This window comes from Thermobia domestica, chromosome 9 (assembly GCF_964235325.1).
Source record: "Thermobia domestica chromosome 9, izTheDome1.hap1.1, whole genome shotgun sequence".
Classification (NCBI taxonomy): Eukaryota; Metazoa; Arthropoda; class Insecta; order Zygentoma; family Lepismatidae; genus Thermobia; species Thermobia domestica.
The window spans coordinates 120,209,180-120,236,955 of record NC_137462.1 but is presented as its reverse complement, the minus strand read 5'-3'; the positions used below and the strand labels follow the sequence as shown (position 1 = coordinate 120,236,955).

At 33.1% G+C, this 27,776-nt stretch overlaps 2 protein-coding genes across 2 annotated transcripts; one reads left to right on the top strand and one right to left on the bottom strand.

Annotated features, from left to right (window-relative positions):
- Window positions 1-993: 993 nt before the first annotated feature.
- LOC145694972 (beta-galactosidase-1-like protein 3) lies at window positions 994-23,745 on the bottom strand. Its single transcript, XM_081771782.1, has 12 exons — window positions 23,362-23,745; window positions 18,302-18,510; window positions 16,527-16,712; window positions 14,478-14,619; window positions 13,671-13,815; window positions 11,950-12,102; window positions 10,267-10,413; window positions 9,314-9,501; window positions 8,068-8,312; window positions 5,373-5,579; window positions 3,056-3,275; window positions 994-1,175 (listed from the first exon to the last, which is right to left on the bottom strand). The coding sequence occupies exons 1-12, from the start codon at window positions 23,407-23,409 to the stop codon at window positions 1,107-1,109; spliced, it is 1,959 nt and encodes a 652-aa protein (XP_081627908.1). The 5' UTR covers window positions 23,410-23,745; the 3' UTR covers window positions 994-1,106.
- Window positions 23,746-26,289: 2,544 nt separating this feature from the next.
- On the top strand, window positions 26,290-27,021 carry LOC145660976 (uncharacterized). Its single transcript, XM_081726427.1, has one exon. The coding sequence runs from the start codon at window positions 26,290-26,292 to the stop codon at window positions 27,019-27,021; it is 732 nt and encodes a 243-aa protein (XP_081582553.1).
- The last annotated feature ends 755 nt before the right edge of the window (window positions 27,022-27,776 follow it).

Sequence of the window (27,776 nt, the reverse complement as noted above, 5' to 3'; positions counted from 1 at the left end):
AGAAAGTATATAATACATTTCACAGGAAACTATCACAAATTGTGTGATCGTTAAACCTTAGTATGTTAAATGTTAGTAAACCTATGGAGTGCTGTTACAGATAATAGAGAGTTTTTCAAGTTGTTAGACAAACATTATATATACGATCAGCATCCAAGAAATGAATTGAGATATCACTCACTGTCTTTCTGCAATAAGAAGACTACACGTACGAAGAATAACGAAGAGAAAACAGTGTTCAGGTTGTCAAAATTACGATAATTGACAATACTATCAGTGTAGTGTACCCGAAATTACTTAGTTATGTCCCTACCTAAAGTCTCACTCATCATTTCAACTCTCAAATTTTTAATTTTTCATACCAATCCATCAAAAGCAAAACCTGGCTGATTTACATAAAGCAATTTTTTCTATGAAACAAAGGAAAACTTACTCAATAAAGGCAATATATTCGCCGAGTATTGTTGTGTTTGTCTTTTTCGAACTACCTGACTATAGAATTATACAAGCGTTCATTAATCTGAACATATCAACTGACAGAACTAAAAGATCTGTTGAACCCCATGCACATCTCAAGTTTTAAATTGATGATACTTGAAGTCGAGTTTTGCATTTAATAGACCCATATATGCGTTTGAGCCACAGAACAAGAAGTGGCCAACTTACTGGCTTACTTGCATAACGTAAGTGTGCTACTTCTTTTAGACAGAAGCAGCAACATACGCAAAGATGGCTTCCAGGTTTACCTTCCTCTCTTCCTCCTTCAAGAAGATATGGTAAAGTTAACATTTTAGATTAAGATAGGTATACAAAAATCACGAATGTCCTGAAACGATAGGAGGTTGGTGCTTGAAGCCCTCTTCCTTGATGAAACTCTGTGTACGCCGTTCAGAAAGTATATCTGGACATAAGATATTGTACAAAGATTTTTTTTTTCTCGATTCTTACAAGATGATATAATAGATTTAAGATAAGGAAGTAGACATTTTGTAATAGAAGTAAAGTTTGTATTTATTCAATTAAAAAAGCGCTAACAATATAAAAATAGCAATGTATTTGCTAGTGGTTTGTCTGTCTTCTGGATACCTATTGCCGAAATCTTGTCCTCATCCCAAATTAGGTGTAGCAGAGAAAACTATTTCTGATGCTGGTGCGTAGTGTTCAAATACAATAACCTAAAAATTAAAAGAAATATATGTAAATTTCATTGCCATTTTATTTATTTTTTTTTTTTAAATAAAAATTTAGCTACAATTGAAATTTAATATCTTATACAACCAATAATGAACATTTTTTTTTTTCAGTTATATACCCATGTTCGGGAATGCTCAGGTTTTGTGGTTCCAAGGTGTGCAACTTGTGAAAAATGAAACGTTATGTATTAGACCACATGCTTATTCGTATTACACAGGCTAGTTGGTGCTGTTAGTTCACGCTTGATATAATGAAATTGCTTTTGTCATTTTATTGTGGAATAATTTTCAAATATTGTTGCCTATTCCTTACATTTACGAGACCAACTTGCATAACTAAAGAGATGGATAACTGTAAGATCGACTTACGGTATTTAAACAGGAACGAATCCTGCATAGAATAGTAGATTTATAGTTAATGTATACTTAAATTCTGATATATTACCATATTGCTTACAACAACAACAACAACAACAACAAAAAAAAAAAAAAAAAAAATGGAAGTAGTAGCAATGGGTTTTTCTGTCTCCTTGTAGTTCCTTATATAGGAGTTTTCTTCAGTATTGAATCTACCTCTGTTCAATATCTTACTTCGTTTTGCGAATGAGGCTGCATTAATCAAAGATATTTTCAACTGCCACAATAACCATGTTCACCATGTTCTACTGTGCACAACTAGAAAATCTCAATTTACGAGGGATATTATTCGGGATCATGTGATTAGGAAACTCCATCTAAATAGCACATTTTGAATGACTACTAAGGCAGAGGTTTCCGAGTTTCAGATTGCGTTCAAAATTACCTGATTTCAACCAACGAATTGCTTTAGTATTGGATATTTTCAATAGTCTTGTTTACAAGACGACTGTTGAATATGAAGAAAACCCGGCTGCAAGTACTCTGGCTGCAACTTTGAAAATAAAAGCATTCCTTGTAATACCAATACATACATCGTCTTCAATGTTAAGGTTTTCACATAAGAAACATATTTTCCTGTTGATCGTGAACGAAACCTCATCAACCGAATGCAGTCCAGTATTTCCGCGCATAAACAAATAACATAATTTTCTTAAACGTTATTTTAAAAACAGCTGTAAAGTCTGAAAGTTTACTTAGGCTTTCAGATTGACACTTGATTTATTATTATTATTATTATTATTATTATTATTATTATTATTATTATTTATTTATTTATTTATTTATTTATTTATTTATTTATTTATTTATTTATTTATTTATTTTCATTTTCTTTCTTTCTTTCGTAAAGAAAGCTAAGTCCACGTGATAGAGCATTTGATGAAGCGAATGACTTTCAAGATAAGCATGTTAACATTTCCACTAATATGGAAGTTTCACATAAGATTTCTCCATTGATTGGTTTGGAAAGCGATCCAAAGTTTCTCATGAAAGAAATCCACGTGTCGAAATTCGTTTTAGAGTTCACCAGTATGAATGAGTCAGGTTGTATTGCTATAATGACAGTGTGGATGTTTTTGTATTTACTTACGAGATGCAAAGATATTTTCAATTTTGTCTCCCAGATTTTCTAGTATTTATAAATTGCTACTCAGTGAGATAGTCAATGTTGTTGGGTTGTTCGTAATTGAGTAGTTAGTTAGTGAAGATTGTGATGTCATTATTAAGAAAAATAACTTGATGCTGTATCACTAAACAGTATTTTGTAAGATTAAGTGATATTTTCGAAACCGAGGGTGGGACTTGTGAACACCCTCAGTGGCTTCCGTGAACTGTTCATGTCGGGAATCGATCTGCTAAAATGCTATCGTATTGATACGGCTTAAAATTCGTCTGCGTTTAATATATTAGTATTATTATTTAAAATTCAATGAGCTTATACTCACTTCATTTTCTCCTTCATTAAGAAGTGGAGCGGGAACATATAATGTTTTGGATGGCCCAAGGTTAAAGTATCGTCCAATGTTAAAACCATTGACAAATACAATGCCTTTTCCCCATTGGCTCATGTCAATAAATGTATCTGCAGGAGAATCGACGTTGAAGGTCGCTCTTAATAAAGCTGGACCAATGACTGTCTCATCAATTTCTCTCCAGCCAGTTAATCTGAAAGAAAATATAGATTACAACTATGTTTCAGCAGCATATGAATGAGGAAGGGAAAATAATCATGTATGCTTCGCAGACTTTCCTAAATATGAGCGCTATTGAAAGAGTGCGTTGGCCACAGCTGAAAATCTGACATCAGTATAAATTAACACAAAAATAGACAGGAATGAAGTGAATAATCTTCTTAGTTTTTGTTAATGAAAGAAGGAAACAACTGGATATTTGACACACCAAATCTTCTGTAGGTGCGAATTCAATGATACACAAAGATTGGTATCATTCAATGATACACAAAAAGTAAATGATTGGATCGGGACTCTAACCCGGTATCTTCGGCGTATCGGACCAATGCATTAATCACTACGCTACCCAGTTCGCTTCCCAGAACAGCCATACACTCTCACAGTTTTGAAGTCGGTGCTCTCCATTTAGACCCCATGGCTTGTACGTGTATGTTCTGGGAAGCTGACTGGATCGTAGTGGTTAACGCGTCGGAACGGTACGCAAATCTGCTTTTGAGTCTCGGTCCAGTCGTTCACTTTTTCACTCTTTGTATATCATAATGTTTTTGGTAGTTTACAGGATTCAACCCCACATTCTTTTCTACAACCGATAAGACAAAGAGAAAAAGATCATTTTATCCCAATCCTTGAAGGTATGGTAGCATCATATCTACTTCAAAAATTCGTATTTCATATGAAATCGTGGATCTATTGTTATACTGTATATCTACTTTCTATATATTCGTATATAAAAAGATATGCCAAAAATGAATTTTTTTTTTCATTACTCTTTAAATCGAAATGTTTTAAATCCTACACATACCTGCTTCATATTTTTTTTCTGAATTTATCTAATTAATATTATAGTGTTAAAATTTCAAATTTTTATATCTTTTAAAAAATTATAAACCTAAATATAACACGGAAGTCGTAGTTTTATGAAATACTTTTGATTGAGGAAGTTTTTTTTATATATATATAGCAACAAACTATAAATAAACCTTATCTACATTACTAATGTGTTCCACGTATCAAAAACTAAGCTAAAATTCGGAGGCTTGGTGCCAGGGGGCGGAGCCTCCTAGTATATAAGAACATATTTTAGTAATTCTCAATATAAAAACATTATATTATATGAAATTTCTATAATATATATGTAGAAATTGAAGATCACTAGGTTATTTTAATTTTATTATATTGTAATGATGATCGTAGCATACAGAAATGTCGAATTAATTTTGTCAATTCATCTAAAGTTGGACGGGGAAAAAAATCTGAATTCTCGAGCTGCATATTAAGAGATACTCTATATTGTAAAATTAAAGACAGAAGGTCATCTTTGTATACCACAATAATTGCAGAACGAGATATCATTTATTGCGTTCTAATATATTGAAATTATCGTTTAAAAAAAACAATTTTAAAAGGAAAACGAGGCTGTTCCGAAAAGGTTAAAAGACTTGTAGAAACAAGTTACAATCGTTATTACTGTTTTCCAATCTACGTTCGCGTGCCTTTAATACGTGTATTTTCAGGATTGATTCCCGAATAGGAAACAGACTATTTAGTATTAATCCATCATCGTGAGATCATTGGGGAGTTACTTAAAGTGAGAAATAGATAGTTCCGGTCTAGGAGAACAAATAATTGTATTAAGAGCCAATGTATGCACCACACATCATCCAGTTGAACATTCGTCATATTATTGTTATTATTGTGACATTTTCAATCTTTAAAAAAATAAAACGAGAAATAGATGGAAAGAGTCGGTCAAGCATTATGTTTGCTTTAAATAAACTGTAGTCGTCATGACCAATTGAAAGTACTGTAGTACTAATGGCTATGCTAATCGCACTGAATTCCACAGGAACTGAAGCTGATCCTACATGAATCATTCAAGTGACTGCACAAGCTTGAAATTATTATTTGATTTTCTATATGTTATAATATCAAGAATTAACTACATACTATTTGCAATGCAAGAACGAGTAACATTTCTCTTAAGTATAATGATAATAGCAAATGAAGTGTCAATTTGCCAATCCTGTTATTTGGTTGTTTAAAAAAGAATACATACGTAGAAGACACTTACCCTCTGACCCACTTGGATTTAAATGGAAGCGAAATTGCTTCCCAGTTTGTTAGATTTTCTCCATCCAATAGTACAGGACCTTCCCATAATCCTTTGGCTGGTCGAAGCCAGAGTGTATTGCCTCCGTTGTCTCTTCCCCAATTTTCAACCAGGATATCCACAACCCGATCTCCAGCATCTGTTGGATCAAAGTTAAATTCCATATTGCTGAAAATAAACACATTTTAAAGATGACATTAAACCAGAAGGGAAGTTAATTAAAGTGTGATACCAGGAAAAGGTTTTCGCTTTCTAATATAATGTTGTTGTGAGTTAAGGAAGAAGAAAATATATAAAAATATATTTTTGCAATAATAATATTAATGAGAATAATTTTTATGAGAGAATTTAGCAATTCGGATAACTTCTGTGTGTTTACACAATTATTCAAGAACTCTCATAACTCCGTGGATTCTCTATTGCTGTTGGAAAAAAGTTTTTGTATATATACCCCTGTATATATAATCTGAAACTAATTTAATATTAGTTCTACATCAGAAGTAAAACAGTCACTTTCAAACCAATTTTTGACAGTCAAAATTCATTAAAATCATTAAATTCTAGTTCTATTATTTCATAACAGATGGTAGAAAGTCATTGTTTAGTAATTTCGAGAAATTGAAAAAAATAAGATTCGTAAACATGCACAGTTCCTTTCCAACGCATTACAAATTATTGCAAAATAATTTAACTGAAATACAGAAACATCCATATATAAGTCAATTGTACAAAAAAAACTAATAACATCAAGATAAATGTCTAGTAATCAGAAATGCAGAATGTATTTTGCAGTGGCCACCAAATCATTAAATAAATCATTTCATTTCGAAGACATTGTCATATACTGACTTAAAACATAAGTCCATTATTTTGGTAAATTATCTACTCTCTTTTCCTACATTAAAATTATATTCATTTTATCATCATGAAGAAATCAGTAACTTATTCTCGTTGCTTTAATAAATATAATTATACATGTAAAATGATCATAGGTCACATCCCTTGCAAAATCAGATTATAGCTAATTAGAAACTGAGGGAAATATTTGGACTAAAGAATTGTTCTGCTACTAAAGAATTTGATGAGTTAGAATTATCGAGTAAGAGAGAATTACGATTGGAATGTCGTAAGAAGTGCCTGTCTAGATTTATTGCTTCGCTGTCATTTCAGATAATGTGAGATACGATATTCAATCTAAAATGACAAGTGAAAACTAATTAGCAAAATGCAATTTTTTCTTTGAGATATACCCAGGTATTCTACGATAAACTGATTTCTTGCTTGTTTAAAACTGATTTCAACACTACAGACTTAAATATTCAATACAAACGTACTATAACTAATTATTACGAAGTGTGTATGTAATTGACATTGGCTTTGAAAATGGGAAGATTTGAATTTCTTAACTCGGTCGTATTAATAATTAAATCACTGCCAGCAATACTTAGTGTATTCGCACTTTTCATGTTCAAAATCTGTGGTATTGTCAAAAATCACCAGCAACTTTCAACTAAAGATGAAATCGAATAATTGTTCACGCTACGATCACTTTTTAAATAATATTTGTATTTTAATTCTACTGATAATTAAAAATTATTTATTTTGTACTTTTTATTACAAAATAAATACAAATATTATTTAAAAAATAGTTAACAAGGAACACAGACATCATGATAAGTCATCAATTGCCGTTGAGTTCATTTTTCTAGTCGCTGCTGGACACTGTAATTTCTATGGATGGCAACACCGCTTATTCTTCCGATTCGTATTTTCAGGTGTAGAATAATATTATCTATTACTGAGGTAAGTTACATTTGATTATCTCTTTCCACTTACGAAAAGCTGGCAAAAGAAAAATTGTTCGCTTTTGAAAAATATTTAGTAGTCAAGAAATTGGTTCAAGAAATTATTGAAAAAAATTAAGTTAACACGTTCCTCTTCTATTTTTAGGTAAGAATATTAACCACGAAATTGAGCTGATTTTGAATTGTAACCGACAACTTTTATTAAGTAAATTTGATGAAATGGATGCAATAACGAAATATGACCTTATATACGGTTTATTACATGCTTTTTAAAACTGAATATTCGAACATCTAATTTACGATTTCCTGCTTCAGCCTTCGACTGGGCGAGTTTTCAGGAAAGGATGGAGGAAACGGTCATTTGGTAAAATTAATGAAATAAAGGAAACTTAACACATATACATACAAATTTCATATATTAAAACAAAATTCCTCTACATTTGCACTATGTAACGAAGTTTAAATTCTTGTGTTTATTCTTTTAGTATATATATATATATATATATATATATATATATATATATATATATATATATATAATTTGCATATTTTATACGGATAAATTTCCTTCATTTTTTTGGCCAAATAATTGCTTTATACCCTTGCTTGAAGGTTCATCTGGTTTGAAAGTTGCAATAGTCAGCCGAAAATAGGTATTAGAATCCTTAGTTATAGAACTTGTAACTTTGAATGTTTTTGATATTATGTCTTGCTTTTTTGTATTCTATACCTAATATTAACTCACTTCTAATTTTTGCATCAAGGTTTTGTGATTTTTAACCAGTTTTATGAAATTTAAATTGACTCTTTAGAAGTTTTGTTTTGAAGTGTATATAAATACTTTTACTTACCTATTGGCCCAGTAACCGAATCCATTGATATCATCACGACTTGTGAATTGTTTCGTCCTCCTTTCGCCGTCCACAAGAAGTATGGCGATATCACGGACACGGCCTGAAATCCTGAGCACAGAATCTTCATTTAGTTGAAGGTTCTTTCTGTACACAACATAACCGAAGTCTTGTCCACTACCACCATTCACATCGAGGTCTTCCATCGATACTACATCTTCTATTTGAACTCGATCGTCTTCATTCTATGAAAAAAAAAAAAAAAAAGCTTCGAATCAGTCAATAAAAACAAAACTAGTTCTTACGTAGCTAAACGAATCTCGATACATTATTAATAAAGTCGTCGTGTGCTCCTGTTCTGGTGTCGTCAATTCTTTTTTTTATGTCCGGAAATTTCTTCATCTATCATCTAATGAAATTCCTCAGATTTAATTCTTGGTTTCTTTCTCAAGTAAGGATGAACTATATTAATTGGTCAGGAAGTGTATGTATGGTAATGTAAATTACATATTAAATTAAGAAAAGAAAGAAAAAAGTTCCTTATGGGAATGGTTGTCTCATGGTGAACATCATAGTTATGTCCCTGGATTTAGTACAACAATTCTAGTAACCTTATGTGGGACAAATTGGAAGAAAGAAAGACATGAATGAAGCTGTTTTTATTATTCTTAGATCTGATTTTGTGACCGTCAATATGGGGAGGAGCAACATTTTAAATATACTTTTAATCTTTGATACACTTTAAAATATAGACAGTTTATATTATCATGTGACTTTTTAAAATATGTAGATAATATGGAACATGTTAGACGCCAAACTAACAAATAATTTCATACACTTTAGGGTTTAATACATGCTCCTTCGACTATGCAGTTTTATACCGTGATTTTAATCTTTCAATAATACAGTGCGTAAAATATGTGCTTTCTATTTCTTGAATTGGTAACGATATAAATTATGTAACATTACGTAACAATGTTTTTGATATTTCTTAAAATGTGCTAGGTACTTTGAGATTACCTAAAATCGTTTTAATCCTATGCACAGTAGGGGATATATTTCGGTAATTTTGATATTTAATAAAATGTGACATCATTCCTGGTAGGATTAATCAAAAAGTAAATTATTTTTGTAATTAAAGGGTAGGTAAAAGGTAAATAATAAGTACTAAAATAAACAGTTCTTCTTAAACTGACATGCATAATTACAGAACCACAGAAAATAAATATAATATAATTGAACATACTACTCTATCTATGAAGTCCGAATACGACAAGTATTCCTGAATAGCTGTTGTTGGATAAGCAGATTTTGGTGTTTCCTCTGGAGGGTCTGGGAGCCGTGTCTGGATTTTGTTATATCTTGCGATTAGATCCTTTGTCCTCTGATATTTTTCTGTGTAGTCTCCTGCTTCGCTTAAAGGAGCATCATAATCTGAAAGAGGGGTAAAAATATAAAAGCGTTCAACGAAAAGAATTGATAAGCCTTTAATGAAAACAAACAGTTCTAAGTTACAATAATTATAACGTATTTTTATCAATTTATTCTAGTTGCACTAATATTAGTAATATCGTATTTACCTGAAGAACTTCCAAATGGACAGTCCTGCACAACTTGCTTCTAAATAAATTTATTAATAAGGTGTTGTATGACATTTTCAAACACTCTTTACTAAAGACTTCAAAGCAGTAAACAAAATTCATGTTTGATTAGAATATGAGTAATGTTTAAAATGCTCTTTAAGAGTTTGATCCATGTTTTATTTTAAATCTTTCGTGCTTATGTTTTGGAGAACTAACTTGTGCACAAAAGATTTAAAATCAAATAAAACAGGGATGAATCCCCTAAAAATTCATCTCAAATATTATATTACATGTTTATCTCTGCGAAAACAGTAAATATGGCAAGTACAGGTTTTTAAAAAGAAATATGAATTAAAGATTTAAAAAAAAGTAGTTGTGTACTGTTCTAATGTAGAATGACGTTTAAAATAGTACCTTTAAGTATATCTAATTGTATGTGCAATAAAAATGGCTTGGCAGCTTTAGGCACAAAATACGTAATCTTGCAAGTAATACTACGTAACATTTCGTGAGAATTACGTACAATTTGAAGTTATTTCTGTTGACAATAAGTCTGAATCTACAGTTAAGTTGATGGAAAAATACTGATATGTAGAAAAATTTATCGACTACTCACCATAGCTGCTAACTATTGATGAATAATCTGGAGTATTGCCTGAAAGACTCGCTCCATTGAGAAATCCAAAATTGGTTCCTCCTTGGAACATATAAATATTTACAGAGGCGTTGAACCGCAGAATCCTTTCGTAGTAAGTAGCGTATGCTGAAAAACAAACATTATGATTAAATTCTTTTGTGATACATTTGTATATATATGTATATGCATCAATTTAACAATAAAACATATAAAAAATGATACTGTAAGTAAATATTTTTAGGAGCTTATAAAGCCTTACATTTATAAGCAAAGTCTTAAGCTGCATCAACTGTTGCTAGGAAAAGTAATCACTCCTATTTAAAAATTTTATTGTATATTGTCCCTTAACAATAAATTTACAACATTGAAACAAATGAAATGAAATCTTTGAGTTTTACGTCCCACGGTTATGCCGGTTAGGCTAAAGGAGACAGTGATGTGAGTGATGAATGAAATGGTGCAATGAAGAAAGTAGGAGGAAACAGGAGAACCCCGAGAAAACCCACGCACACGGTGTTTGTCCACCACAAAGTTCACTTGGCTGGGGTGGGGATCGAACCCGGGACCCCAAACACCAGAGGTGAACCCTCTACCACTGAGCCATTGCGGCCCCTACAACATTGAATTTCAGGTTTGATTGCTAATTGTGAAGTTAACTCATTTATCTATCTATTAAAATGCTATAATAGCAATTAAAAACGCCTTAGCTCCAACCTATAACTTTGGCTGTCAAATCTTTCATTTACGGTTATATGTGATTTCACGTTTAGCAGAGACAAACATTTTAAATGTGTTTACTTTAAATAAATTATTTAAATACACCTTTTTCATAAAGTTTATGTTTTAAAATTGTTGTTCAAAATCTTTGGATTTTAATAAGCCTTCTCCAAAATCAATGCAAATGAACTGTGCTGCCATGTTTGGATTTCTTTTAGACTATATGTTTGTGGCCAATCGACAATGAGATCTCGGAAACTACAGGCTCTAGAAAGATGACATTTTCACTGATCGATTGCAAATTTTGCGTAAATTGTCCAGTTCTAATTGAATATTTAAGAAACATGGCCACTATTTCTTTATTACATTTTTACGGGTATACTGAAAATGTTGAAATTAAAAAAAAAAAAAAAACCCTAAAGCATATCCTACGCATTATACATTCAACACCACATAGTTGTATATTGGAGTTATATATATATATATATATATCAGGCATTTGTTTCATGGCCAAATAATAATGAAAAATAATCGAAAAAATCTCCCTTTTATAGTATCCTTTACGATTTTTATCACGACGTCTTTAGCTTTTGTCTGTAAAGGGACATGTACAGATGATGTGAGGAATGGCAAGGAGATTCATGCTCATATGCGAATGATGCGCTGTGTAGAGAGCGCAGTTTCAGCTAGTGATGAATTAAAATTCGTATAAATTATGCAAAGATTCTCTGTTATAATTAGCCAGTGTATTTTCTTGTGAAACTTCCTATGCTCATTTTCAGAGTTTCATCAGAATTCGTCGGTCCATCATGCGAACGCATCATTTTAGATTATGTCGCCAAGAAGAGTTCAATTTCTACTTCAATTAAATTTCTTGCGTTAAGACCTTTATACGTGACCAAGTCTTCCCATCAAACTTTCAGAAAGTGTGAACCCCATACTTACTGTCGACATTAAGTCCTGTATTGCGTCCTTCAAGCCAGTGATCAAACCATCCGGACCAAAATTCCATTGCCATTAATGGTTTATCCGGTTGAAGTTGTTGTAATTGAGGTATGGCAGAGTTGGGATCACTATTAAAATTAATAGTTTTCAACACTGAAAAATAAGTAATACAATAAAATATTCATTCCATTTGAAATTATTTTATGTTGAGAATAAAATAACTTCTGTTTATCATTTTATTTACTTTAAGAATCTTTTCAAGTTATATTCTAAGAGTGTACAGGAATTGAAAATAAATTTTAAAACTTCCACGCTTGCAGAACACATTACGTTGCGTAGTGAGTAGTGCAAAATTCGATACAAAAATCTTTAAGTAAACTTGAATAGGTAGCATTGTACACTTAATATACATACTGTAGACAGTCTACATCATAAGCTACTGTATATTGTAACCAGGCCTGTAATTAATCCGTTAAAAAATTAACGATTAAATCAATCAGTTAAATGTTTGTAAATTTTTAGTTTATTAATTAACTTTATTTGTACTTAATTTTAATTGATAATCGTTTAAAAAGTTCGTAACGATTAAAAAATAATCGTTATTATTTTTTTTTATTTTTAACCAAAACCATACAGAATGGATAGTTTACAAATATTTTTCAAACACTTCATGGCCATTCTATGACAGTAATTTTCAGATTTTTTCAAATTTAACATTTTTACCTCAATTTGCCTCGGAAATCTGTGTCAGTATCACGTCTCTCAAACAAGGGGAAAACAGTTGGTTTAATAGTTCTTAGACGCGTGAAAAGGGCCTTGGAAAAAATGAAAAGTTTCTGTTGTTTAACCAAGCGTTAATTTGAGATTTACTCTCTTCTCAATTCTGTCTCTTTGCAGTGCGTAGTCACTTTTTAAATCTTTGTAGTTTACAATTTCATTGATTTAGCTATAGAATAGTGGGCAGTAATGTAAAGTGCTTTGACCATTCCTTCTGTCTAGTAGGATATAGCTGGGACTGCTGAAACGGATACAAAGGGTGTCGAATTTACTGATCTTGATGGTCTTATCCTTAATATGGTTATATATATAAGTACAGAAGCACAAAAATAAACATGAAATAAACGTGAATAAACCTTGAGAAGTATGAAGTATATAACCTTGAGATTTTTATTCTAATTCTGACGATACTCTTGCTCTATCAGGTAGTCAAATAGAGAAAAGCAATGCAAGCTTAGAAAGAATAAAAGATCTTTATTATGTTGTGCTCTCCTTACGTTGACTATTCCTGAAGAGACAAGTACGATGTACATTTACTATTCCTAATTATTTCTTTGAACAGTAGGAAAACAAAATTACTGAGTAGTCCGCTGGATTGCATGTATATACCAAGCAAAGCTTCTACTTATGGACAATGTTAAAGAAGAGAAAGTAAAGAAGGGTCGTTAACAAATAAATCTATTCATTCTTTTGATACTATTGAGGCACATGGAAAGAAAATAATGATACTCTCTTATTAAGAAAGTGCTCTCTTTTATCATTAACTGATAACAATTTTGGTGACATTGACCGTTTTGATAAAAGTTCAATATTATTTCTTGTGTATTTTTTTTTTATTTATTTATCTTAAGTAGACAGTGTTACCTGTACATTTTCTTTCGATTATTATTCTAGTCAGAATTTAGTTCAAATTTAAAATTTAAAAAATGAAAGCGGCTAATTACCTCCAGGAAGGCTTCCCACATCTCCTTGCCATGGTCCATCAGAGGTGACAAATTGTTCTTTAAGTCCGTTATCAATAAAGGTTTGTCGGATGGCTTCCAGGTAGTCTTTTGAAATAGGATTGAAGTAACCATATTCGTTTTCAATCTGAGATTTTAAAAGAAAAAGGTATGGTGTTCTTATATTCTACAAATGTGTAATACTGTATTCGCAATATTTCTTGAAACAAAACGTCATGTAAACTTAATGAAACGAAATCTTTGGGTTTAATGTCTCAGATTTTCTTTGTATATTTATGGTAATTCAACCCATTCGGGATCGAATCCGGACTCATGATTTCAGAAACACCTCAGAAATAATCGCAAATTATCAGTGAATAATGTAATTTTTAATGAAGGAGAAATTAGATAGTAAATTTATATATGTAATATACTCGAGCTCTAGTGAATATGATGCTTCGCTTGTCATTTAGGCTATCATTACAAAATCACAGGATGAGGTCAACAAAATAGCAACTTTTACTGACTTGAAATTTGATTTCGTCCGTGAAAACTTAAGATTAAGATAGGAGGACTATGAACTTTGGTTACTGTCTTGAATAGCATTTGTTTCAAGAAATCTTTATTATTAAGATTATAATACAACAATAAACAAATAAACCTTATAGTTTGGTAAGATTTTCTTTCGCATTATGTGAAATATTTTGTGTAATGAAAATATCAATATTGAATTGTGAGAACATAAATAATATTTTTTAAAAAGAAATTTTGTATATAGGTAGAAAATTAAAAAAAAAAAATCTTTCTTACTTGGAACATGATAATTGGTCCACCTTCAGTGAACTGCAAAGGTGCCAACAGGGGAAGAAGTTTATTAAAATATATCTTCATTCTTTCAACGTATTGTTGATCGTTTGTTCTTGTACCAATTCCTTTATATCTCAGAAGCCAGCTGAAAACAACAATGTTCTACTTTTAGACTTAGATTTCTAAAATTTATACTACATACAATAAACTCTCGATTATCCGCAGATTTTCTTTCCTTCTTTTGTTCTTTTTTTGTAGCAATAAATTATGCTATTAAAAGAAACCGTTGGTTTAGAAACTTTGATAAAATCAAAGAAAAAACATTGATCACAAATAAAGAAAAAGTTGAAAGAAGTTGACTGATTTTTTGTGTGTGTGTGAAAAAGCAAACTAACAAACTTTTAAGTACAGAAAACTATTGTTTATTAGTCATAATTATATGTGTAGATACCCTACTGTATATGAAAATCGTTCAAAAGCGTTTCCGTGGTAGTCTATTTCCTTTTTCAGACATTTTACAGATTATTTGTAATTAGCGCTCCACCTAATTCTGCGATAATCGGGAGATTACTATATAAAGCATAAAAAATAGTTTTTTACTGAACGTAAAGATAATCTGATAGTATAAACTACGAAACTACTAATTTATACATTTCCATAGAAGGATTACGGGAACTATGCATGTATTTATTTCTTAGTTACGGTAAGTGTTCCAAGTTTGTTTAACTGAATAATACATTTTTTAATATATATATATATATATATATATATATATATATATATATATATATATATATCCTATATATATATATGAATACTTGGAAAATCATATGAATGAAATCCATAGGAAAAACAAGTAAGTTTCATTTCACACTGTGAAACTAAGGTAGACTTCGAAACTATGCGAAGGTAATGCTGAAACTAGTCGTAATAGATTTACAACTTGCAGCTGTAATAAGGCAATAAGCTCAGAGGCAAAACTTATTCTTGGGACGCTGAAACCAAATTTAAAAAAAAATTCTAGAAATCTCTTATTGTTTTTGTTATATGAAGATTAATATTCAAATCGGAAGTGGTAATAAATTCTACTATTTCCGATTGCACTAGAGGAATAAATAGAGAGCCCGGAAATAGTATTTTTACCACTTCCGGTTTTAGAATAGAGCTGTGTGGGTAAATATGATATATTTTCTTGAGACACAATAGATTTCGAAAAACCACTAACCGGCCAGTCACTGACCGTTACCATTTATGTTTTATGGCGGTCAACGTTGAAATTTAAAATGGTTAATTTCTATCATTTCCTGTTTGAACAGATTGTTAATGGTTGAGACGAAATCTATTCTTGGGACACTGAGTCGATTCCAACAATCTCTTTCTTGATATCTCTTACCGTTTCTGATCTATGGAGAACAATACTGAAACCGGAAGTACTAATAAATTTCCACCACTTCCGGTTTTAGTAGTATTATGGGTCAAAATGGCACGTTTTCTTGAGATTCATTCGATTTTTTTTGTAAAAAAAAAAACTGTCGCTATCTATTATTGTTTTTGTTTTATGGAGATCAACATTGAAACTGAAAATGATTGATTTCAACTACTTTTGGTTTGAATAGAGAGGAACCGGATGAAATGGAAGCTATTCTTGGGACGCTCAATCGATTCCAACAAACCACTTCTTGATATCTCTTATTGTTTTTGCTCTGATGTCTTTTGACTGACATACAGGACATAGCCATTCTATAAGAGTTTCGCATAGCATACTTTGGAAGTTTAAACAAAACAAAGCAAAAAAAAAAAAAAAAAAAAGCTACAGAAACACAGTTAAGAAAAACATCATTTGTTTGGGATAATTACTCTTTATCTGGATTGGAAAATTTAACCCGTTTACATTATTACTACAATTAATATTTCACCTTTTCATAGACAACAGAAAAGTACCTAAACCTACTAGTAGATGCCACATTTATCTCTGTTCATTATAAATTTTAATTTTTTGATATGTATTGTTCTCGCTTGTACTCCTTAAGAACTATAACTTTTTTTTTTTACCTTGGAAATCCTCCAAACTCATATTCCGAGCAAATATATGGTCCAGGCCTTACAATAACGAGCAGATCTTCTTCTTGAGCAATTTGAATATATCTTGTTACGTTTAGAAACGCTGACATATCGTTGTCACCATCTCCGAAATCGTACTCATCCATTCGAGGTTCATGGAGATTCCAAGGGATATATCTAAAACAACATGCCATCTTGTGAATATGTACAACATATGAAGCAGTACTAATTTCTCTTTTTGATTATCCTAGGAGTATACAATCAAACACTAACAAATTACATTATGCTCGTATTCCTATAGCTTAATCTAGTCACAATATTTTCCCTCAATATCAAGTGCTACTTGCAATGTTGTGTCACAATTTTAATTTCTATGTTGAAAGATCTGGCATGATCGTGATGCCAGTATATCATTCAAGTAGATAACACATTAACACATCTATCTGTCGTTCTGAAAGCACTCATCGGACAATTTAAGTGGAAAAAGTACTTTACTAGGTTGAAATAAGTCTGATTAGTATGTAATACTATGATGAAGGCTTTCATTTTCAAACCTTGTGACTCATACCTAGTATATCGACACGAAAGTTATCATGTTAGTCAACGATATAATATATATTCGCCAACACTGTTTCTGATAAAGGTTTATTTCTCCCATTTTGACACAATAATAATCCTAATTCATGGTTTACGCTTGATTGAGGAATACGCAATGAATGATTCCCAGCTGGAGATAACCATATTTTTAGGATAGCAGAAATGCTGTTTAGGACAGAAAACTTTTAAGCAGAAAATAAAAAGTTTACTCATCCGTGTTAATTGGTCATGTGGTTGATTTACCAACTATGTATCACCTGTGTCAAATTTCGAAAATAAACGGTCATTAGCTGTTGATACAAGCCATCTTCTTTCTTTGTTACAACATAAGCAAAACGACCAGGTTGGGACTTATACAGAAAAATTAAAAGAACCCCATTCTTACTCTCAAAGACAATATGACAGTGTAATCATCAGAGGAAGCTAGTTGAAGGACTACTTAAAAATGTTCAAATCCACCTTTTGTGAGTAACCAAAATTTTATTATTATTATTATTATTATTATTATTATTATTATTATTATTATTATTATTATTATTATTATTATTATTATTATTATTATTATTATTATTAACAAAAGTAAACATGTAATGGAGAATTTAGTGAGAAATTAACATAGATCCCTCCAGAGTCGTTCATACTGAATTTTCAGAGATTACCATTGAAAAATGAAAATGAAATCTTAAGTTTTACGTCCCACGATTATGCCGGTAAGGCTAAAGGAGACGGTAATGATGAGAAATAAGTGAAATAGTGGAATGAAGAAAGTGGGAGGAAACGGGAGAACCCCGAGAAAATCCACGCACAGGTGCTTGTCCACCACAAAGTCCACTTGGTGGGAGCTAGGTTAGAACCAAGGACCCCATGCACCAGAGGTGAATGCTCTACCATTGAGCCACCTCGGCCCCGTACTGATTTTTTTCAGTCATATCATGGTTCGATAATATACTTACAACATAAATGAATTAAAAATTAGGTTTTTGTAAACATTGTTTTTCTCATTCACACTTTCTACTTTAATACTCATTGAATTTCATTAGGGTCTAAATAAAGGTACTAGCGAAATATCACATGTTTATTCTATAATTGTCAATATTCTTTCATCGTATTCCTCGTCCTTATATCGAACTCTTTATGTAAAGAAGTTATTTTCTATGTAAAAGACTTACGTTTCAACGGCTACGAGTCCAGCTGCTCTGGCTTTCCTGAGACTGCTTCTCCAGTAGTCAGGGTGGACTCGAAAGTAATGGATGGCACCACTGTAGATAGTTATATCCTTTCCATTCAGTTTAAATCCCTCAGCGGTTGCGTTAATACCACTTTTGATTCCACCCTCCGTGTAATATTCGTAGAGAGTGGGCAAATCCTGTGCTGCCACCTATAAATACATAAATAATATTAAAATATACAAGAAAACTTTTAATATTCTTACAGTAATGCTCAACATAATGTACAGCTTTTTCTAAACATATTGAATTATAAATTCACTTATAAAGTTCTGTCTGTACATAGATCGGCATAATTGGAATGCATTTTCTATTTGTGTCTTTTTCAAGTAACGAAAAAAAATTAAATGAAATCTTTGAGTTTTACGTCCCACGATTATGCCGGTTAGGCTAAAGGAGACGGTAATGATGAGTAATGAATGAAATAGTGGAATGAAGAAAGTGGGAGGAAACGGGAGAACCGAGAAAACCCACGCACACATGTTTGTCCACCACAAAGTTCACTTGGCGGGGGCTGGGATCGAACCCGGGACCCCAAGCACCAGAGGTGAACGCTCTACCATTGAGCCACCGCGGCCCCTTTCAAGTAAGGAGTGGTTTACAAAACGAAATTAGAATGTAGAACTAAGGTACTAAGATTTTACCAGTAATTAACAACAATAGCAACAAAATTGGACTTATTTTCACTTTTCATACTTGTATTTTATATTCAAGGTATAAATTGAAGAAACTTAATAGATTGTGCATCATCCCCTGACAGTTTCAAGTGTTTTCCTTAGGTGATCATCAAAACTAGTCGCCCTCGTGAAGGAAGGGATTTGAGCAGAAAATTTGGTTGTTCTCGTTTTAAGTTTGTGATATGCTGTGCATGAAGTAAATGTATTTTATTGATGGATTTATATTAAGGCTGCAAACTACTAAATATTTTTGAAAAACTAATAATTTTTCTTTTGCCCGTTTTTCGTAAGTGGAAAGAAGTAATAAAATGTAACTTACCACAATAATAGATAATGTTATTCTACACCCGAAAATACGAATCGGAAGAATTTTCAGTGTTGCCAACCATAGAAATTACAGTGTGATCAGAATTTGAATTACTCAAAAATCTAGGTAAAGGCAGCGACTAGAAAAATGAACTGAACGATAATTGATGACTTTATCATGTTGTCTATGTTCCTTGTTAACTACTTTTTAGATAATATTTCTATTTATTTTATAAACTTTACATAAATTATTACAAAATAAATAGACACATTATTTAAAAAGTAGTAAACAAGGAACATAGACAGCACGAAAAGTCATCAATTACCGTTGAGTTCATTTTTCTAGTCGCTGCCTTTACCTAGATTTTTGAGTAATTCAAATTCTGGTCACACTGTAATTTCTATGGATGGCAACACTGAAAATTCTTTCGATTCGTATTTTCGGGTGTAGAATAACATTATCTATTATTGTGGCAAATTACATTTTATTACCTCTTTCCACTTACGAAAAACGGGCAAAAGAAAAATTATTAGTTTTTCAAAAATATTTAGTAGTTTGCCCCCTTAAGAAATATTTTTGTTAACTTCCATTGTTGTTGGAGGTAGACGTAAAATGAGCTATGACATTGATATGGACGATACATAGACAATAGAAGAGGAACCATATTGTAATTCTGAATGACTTAGCCCCTTTCAGCTGAAAACATGTTATGAATTACGTACAGAAATTAAAACTTGCCCAACAAAGAATTGAACAAATCTCCCAATATTGTTGCAGACCAGGCGCGCACCCAGAAATTCGTGTTGGAATTGGTCCAATGTTGAGGGTGTCCAATATTACAAGACACTACGTCTGTGTAGTATTGAACCGGTTATATTTTACACCCGATAAGGCAATAAGTAATATTGTTAAGTACTGCCAACTATATTCTCAGATAAATTAATAGAACTAGATTGTTTCTATAAGAAAAGAAATTGCACAGATGAAGTATACGATCAAATCTTTATGCTATAGTTCATTTTTCTCTCAAACAAGTAAAATGTTATTAAGAAAGTGTACTAATGTATGTCGAGTTATGTGTTTTTAAGGTAAATCCGAACCCGGTGGACCCCGGGGTGCCCCTGTTGCAGACACACCGCATACAGGACGAGCAAGAACATCAAGGGTTAGTGATAGTTCTGTTTTGGTTGTTGCAAAGATAGCAGCATATATATATCACACGTTCTATGTGAAAGATGGCACTGAGAAGTAAAACCCTCAAAGATTGACTGTTACGTGTGTTAGAATGTGCGCGTGGTCAGCGAGAGAGGACTGGAATGTGCGCAAAAACTATGCGCTGACAATACAGTAGACTAACGTGGAGATTTGAAAGAGAAATATATATGAAAAGTAATTGGTTAATGTGATATAATGTAGGCCTAGGTGATAAAATAAAGAAAAAAATATAACCAGAAAATTCTAACTGATAGATGACATTAAAGGCGGAAAATCAATTCGGTGAATGGATACACAAAGAGCTTCAGTAGTAAATATAAATAAATTGAAAAAAGGTTCACTGACTGTAGAAAGGAAACTTAAATATTTGACTACATCTTCCCTGAAAAAAATGGAAATTTAACATAATAAAGAACAAAATAGGACTCTTGATGGAAAATTTTATTATTTCCACTTAAATTATTCTCCATAAGTAGAAGCTTTGCTTTGTATATAATTAAACATGAACAAATTATTTGCTAAGCAAAACAATATATTCACATTTAAAAAAAAAAAAACACGTGTTACAGTTTCGCTAGCTAACACAGACTTCGTCAGACACTATCTTGATAGTGTCTGATGAAGCCAAAGTGTTAGTTGGCGAAACTGTTACACGTATGTTTTTTTTAAAATGTGAATATATTGTTTTGCTTAGCAAATTGTTTGTGTTTAATTAACTTATTCGTATTGGAGAGAAGGGGGAAGCAACATTGGGAAGTTATTACTAGTTGCTACACATAGAATATTGCTTTTATTTTCATTGCGAATTTGTTGGAACCTCATCGTTAGCGAATTGTTTTCCAGATTATCATTTCTTTTCATTGGGCAACCATCAATAATATTTGATCCAATAAATTCTGCTAGCGGAAGATTGACGACGGACATGGACAAGTTATATCAAAATGATTGAATTCTTACGATATGATTACGATGATAATAAGAAAATACCATCTAAATGGTATAGATACTGTCCACCCAAAACATTATGACCACCGTCTACTTTTTAAACGAAGTCATCGGGCTGAAGTAAGAATGCGGTGACAGCAGAATCGCTCGTCAGGCCTTGAGAGAGATCTCACTTGATCAATCACTGTGATGTTTGTGCGTAGAATGGGGAAGGCCGGTGATATCAGAGTTTGATAAGAGCTAGATCTGATGACTAGACAGCTAGGAACGATATTTACGGAAATAGGGTCGGGTGTTCACGGCTCCTGTGTTTAGACTTCCGAAGTTCGGAAAAGGGCGATGAAGGCAGCACCAAACGACAAGAAATGGGATGACCACATGTCATTAAAGATGTGAGACATCGTAGATTGGCGAGGTTTGAAAAACAGGATAGTGTGCAAACTGTGACACAATTAACAGTAGGTTTTAACTGTGGACAAAGTAGAGTGTGTCTGAGCATACAGTTTCATATGTTGTTAGGTATGGGTCCCCGCAGTCGATATCCCACACGTGTATCGATGTTAATCATTCGGTATTATCGATTATGACTGGAATGGGCATGTGGCCATTGTTATTGGTCTACTGAGCAATGGTATAACGTTGCGTGGTGCGATTAATTGCGATAATACCTTCATTAAATTGATAGTTAGGTCAGAATCCTTCGTGTTCCTGGGGAAGAGCTGTTCGAGACGTGTACAGTAGGATGAGAGGCCGCAAATTGCTCTATTATGATTTGAAGATACCTTCACATTGTCACCCACGAGCCCGGTGGTACATGTGGAGGGCACAATGATGGCTCTAAGCTATCGGGAGATCATTGCTGATCACGTATTCATGTCGGCCATATTTCCACCTGGGAATAGCATCTTTCAGCAGGACAACACTCCTTGTCCCAAGGTCAATGTTGTGTTACAGTGGTTCGAGAAGCAAGTGGATTTCAGTTGTTGCAGTGGCTCCCACACTCTCTCGATCTTAACCAACTGAATATCTGTGATTTCATTGATTGTCAGGTCAGAGCTCATCGATCTACTCGGATGAATTTATAGGAATTAAATGACGTGTATGCAGATGTAGTGCGCCATGCCTCCAGCTACCTACCAAAATATCATTGTTTCCCTGCCACGCCGTATTGTTGCTGACTTGCAAGCCAAAAGGTGGACATGTCAGATATGAGATCGATAGTCATTATGTTCTGGCTACTCAGTGTATGTATATCATCTAAACATACTAACACTTGGCTGCACAGAACAAAAGTAGATTATATAACAAATATTGTGTTGTGTAGTAATATGACCTTTCTACAACTTTAAGCACTATGTATTTGATTAAATATTCCATAAAATCCACCTTAGGATCTGCCTATAATTCTGAAGACATGCTTCTTTCGATTTGCTTGCATCTGGCCAAATCGAAATGGGCCTATGATGTCTTCAAACATTATAAGATTAAACAAAGATCTGTATTTATACGTAGGTTCAGAGTTAACAACGTGTTAAATTTCGTTAAACCCACCGCAATTACTTATATCATGGTAAACTAATTGGAACCAAATCTAATCTAAACTAAACTAATCCAGCTAAATCTGAACCTACTTATTGTGTGTTTTATAAGATTGTGGGGATTAATGGAATTTATGCCTACTCTACCACCAGTTCCGCTTTCTTATTTCAGATAAGTTTTCAATGCATTTTAATAATAATAATAATAATAATAATAATAATAATAATAATAATAATAATAATAATAATAATAATAATAATAATAATAATAATAATAATAATAATAATAATAATAAAAATAATAGTTGTTTCATTACTTACGAATGGCAGTAACAGGTAAACACCAAGGCAGTACAAAGGCAGTAACATGTTCAAAGATTCTAATAACTCATTGCAATGGTCAGTGCTGAATAAATATATTTTGACAGCCAGATTGTTGCATTGTCGAGACGCTAATCAGATAAGATAACTGACGCGTTCACATAATCTTATTGACACGTACACGTTCAGTGGGACAAAAGAACACACCTCTTTCGTATAATAATGCACATTCGAATAAACATGTTTTTCAATTTAAAATCTTATTTCTTGTGATTTATTAGATTTCGAACTTTGAGTTATTCTACTTATCAAAAGAAAAAAAACATCCTATTGTTCGGAAACAAAGATAATGTATATTATTTTAATCACGAAACTGACCATGAAAGAAAGCTAATGTAAGATAGCAACTAGTGATCTGGTGCTACTTGGAAACAAAAATAAATGATCTGCATACGTGAATTCTCAAACAACGGAGAATGTTTACTACATTGATAAGTTAGTATTATTCCTCTGTGTGACACAATTCTGAACTTTATCAATGTTTGTACGTAACAATGTTCCTTGATACATTTTCATGTTCTTTCAGTTACAACTCGTAAACAGATTATTTCTATTCATCTTTACTTAATTTTTATCTTCGGCGTGCAAGCTGATCGCCAGTCTTTCCATTAATGGATTTGCGTTCAATTTTAACTAGACTGCAGTATCTAGTAACTTACAGAGCATAAATATGGAACACAAAATACAAAATACTATTGTTTGGTTACTTGAGACTTCGCTCTCAGACCCCCGCATTTGCTCGGCCTACGGCGTTGCACTTCGGACATGTGTCTATAATCTTAGGGTATTTCGAGATATTGCCGCAGGTAAAAGTGTACCTGTAAAGGTAGGGGGACGCAAGATGTCACGCCGGCCGTCCCCGTGCCTATCTTTGCCCATTGTAATTTCTTAGGAAGCAGGTCCGTAGCCAGGGAGGGGCTAGAGCGGGCAATGCCCGCTCTAAAATATTTTTTGCCCGCTCTAAATTATTTTTTCCGCTCTAAAAAGGACGTTGTCCAGAAGTTTCAAATTGTTTCAGCAAATCCCAAATAGGAAAATCTTGTGATTTTATTTACTAAATAAAATTGAACTTAACGCGCATTTACTACTACTAACAAATGAAATTGAACGTGGCGTATATTTCTACGAAAAACAGCAATTATTCTTATTGCTAGATATACTCAATAATCTCCCATGTATTACTTTTCCTCATTCCAAGAGTTTGAAGAATCACAACCGCGACAAGCATTCAAGGCGTTGGGCAAGATGCCCTTCCAAAGAATACCCATATGAAAATTGACCCGAAAACAGGCTATGTTACATGAATGTGAGTGCGTGGCTTGTGCATGTGTAACATTGCAGGTAAAAAACATTTGTTTTGCCAACTTGACAGTACATGTCCCACGTGTGCCTGTAATTAACGTGTAAAACATGCAACATGTCCGTGTTACTTACAGTGCAAGGAAAATGCATGTCTCATATATGAAACTGGTACCGAAACTGTGATGTCTCGAGAAAACGTACACGCGCCTCTAGAATAGTCAGATACAAAAAAATCAGCGGGGAATTTGGAAGTTTTGTTTATTGTAAAAGCGGAAACAATGCTATTTTCACGTGATTTGAGTATTTGTGGGGAGCACCCACGAAAATAAATCAATGATTGTAAAATGTTTCTAAATACCAGTTTGCATTGGCTCATTTTGTGTTTTCTGAGTGGCCCCGAACCATTTATTTCACGATTTGTTTACAAATATACGGAATGAAGAGAACGTTAATTCCTTATATGCACTCAGAGAAAAAAAAAATCAAGACGGCAGCAGAACACCGAACCTATTATTTTAAAAAGATTTTGTCACACACCTTTATAATTGCGCGCAATAATAAGAAGCAGAGAGCTTAGCGAATTTCCAGAAGGAAACAAAAACAGTAGAAAATGAACTATAGGCAAATGTACCTCGCCAGACGTTTCCAATTACTCTACTGATTATTATAACGCCAAAAATATGAAGTAGGCATCCATCAAGTCATTTTTTGGTGCAAAAGTTATCGAAAATGAAACTAATTCAGAAGCAGGGTCATCTGTATCAACATGTGTAGAAGGTCAAGAAGAAAGTAAACGTCAAACATCTGATTTCCACCATGTTGGTGTTGATTTCCACCTTGTATCAGACCTTGGCGATACAAAACCCTCTCAGCCGCATCTTGCAAATTTTCCAGGTTCCAGCATTTCTGGTTCAATTCGATGATTTCGTCCAGTATGGTACAAAATGTGGGATTGGCTCGAGTATTCTGTTGTTAGATGCTACCTTTTGCTGCCGGAAATATCCGTCAAGAAACAGTGATCCCTCATTTGTGCAGAATGGTTTCAGAGACTGGAAGCATGCAACTGAGAAAAATAAGGGATTTTCTCGTCACGCCGATTCTGAAACTCATAGGCATGCTGTGGAGCAACGGAAACATGAGAACTCGGGCGAAACGGTCGTGAAGAAGGTGTGTAGTAATGTAATTATGAATAATAGGTACTATGTGAAAAGTATGATGGAAGTTATTCAATTCTTGGCTGTGAATCAGCTGTCCCTTAGGGGAGATTCTGGGTGTGAGTAACTCGAAAAACAATCAAGTGGTTTGTTCTTAAATTTGTTTGAATTTAGTATTCGTAAAGATCCGAAATGAGCAGAAATTGTCAAAACTATCCCTGCCAATGCAACATACACTAGTCCGGATATTCAGAATGAGATAATTCATTTCATGGCAGAATCTGTTAAGAGGAAAATAGTAAATGAAGCAAACGAAAGTACATTTTGTTCATTACTTGCAGATGAAATCAGAGACAAGCAACGAATCGAAGATTTGGCTGTCGCATTAGGTACCTTGTGAATTTTAAGAAAGATGCGTAGCTATACTGAAGTTGGACAAAAAGATGCTACCAGCATTAAGAACGCCATTTTAGGTTGTTTAAGAAAAGTAGAATTCAAAACCGACACGATACTAACACAGTGCTACGATGGAACACCTGTCATGAGTGGACAGAAAAATGGAGTGCAAGCTCTTTTGTCTGAGGATTTGAAGAGAAACATTTTGTTTGTTCACTGTTTCGATCACCAATTACATTTAGTTATTTGTAGAGTCATTGACACAATTCCTGAACTGAAAGAGTTCTTTGATATTTGTCAACAACTGTATGACTTTTTCAGAAAAGGACGCGTTGCAGCAGATTACGCAGGAAGGAGTTTAAAGCGATTGTTGGAACAGCGTTGGACTGGACATCTTGACACAGTGGCTGTAATTCATGACAACAGGTTTCCCATATTAAGTGCACTGATGGCAATTCAAACTTCCCGTGAAGAACACGCCTCAATGAAAGTTGAAGCTACCGGTTTACTACATCAGATCTCCACTAAGACTTTCTGTTTCCTTACCGAGCTTATGTTCAGGGTTTTTGGATATCAAAAACCGACAAACGCACTGCTGCAAAGAAAATATTTGGACATTGATGCCGCTGTGAAGTTAAAAGGATCGGTAACGGAACCGCTCAGGTCTTGCCGGCAAGACGAAGGAATATTTGAAAATATCCTTCACGATGCAATGAAGGCATATGCCTTAAACACTTCGATTCAGTAACCATTGAAACGCAAATGCACACTCCCCAGTCGCTTAGCTGATTCGGTTGTTGATTTGGAAGGCATAAATTTGGAGAAGGGAAAAGAAGACGAGAAGGATCTGAAAAGATTATTCTGCGAAGTTCTCGATATCTTCGTCGAAGAAATTCGGAGCAGATTCAGTGAGACAGGGACAGCTGTGATTCAGCCGGACAGTGCCATTCACCACTTATTGAGCGAGAAAAAAAGTGAAGAAAATTTGAAACCTCTGTGTGATGTTGTAAAGTACAAAGACCTGCATTTCAAAGTGCTTCAGAATTTGAAGCAGGAAATAGATCTAGCAAATCGACTGATCAACAAGAGCTCACAAAACAAATTGGAAAATATGGCGAGGCTTTCCCGGGCCTAAAGATGCTTACAGAAGCTGCTCTAATTATTCCGTCTTCTACGTCCACGGTCGAAAACTACTTCTCACATCTGACAGCTCTGCTTCGACCTCAACGTCTGTCTATGGGACATGAAAGAACATCGGATCTCGTTCTCCTGGCTTACAACAAAGATATTCTGCGTGCACTAGATCTAGACCAGCTTGTAATTGAATTTGCGAAGTGCTCACGTTAACTCCTTTTGATGTAATTACTTACATAAGGACTGTAAAAAATATTTATTTTATTTATGTCAGGGTTGTTTCTTAATTTTTATACACAAAAATATTACATAATCTACTTGTAATAAAAGTATTGTATTTCCAAAATACTATAATTTAGATAACAGTTA

Bases quoted from the DNA above. Each gene is read 5' to 3' on its own strand.
- LOC145660976 (XM_081726427.1), top strand. From the start codon at position 26,290: ATGCGTAGCTATACTGAAGTTGGACAAAAAGATGCTACCAGCATTAAG.
- LOC145694972 (XM_081771782.1), bottom strand. From the start codon at position 23,409: ATGTTACTGCCTTTGTACTGCCTTGGTGTTTACCTGTTACTGCCATTC. The intron at 14,620-16,526 runs GTAAAAAAAAAA...TGTTGTTTTCAG, and splicing joins GAGTTTGGAGGATTTCCAAG to CTGGCTTCTGAGATATAAAG. The intron at 12,103-13,670 runs GTAATTAGCCGC...CTTATTTTTCAG, and splicing joins TGTGGGAAGCCTTCCTGGAG to TGTTGAAAACTATTAATTTT.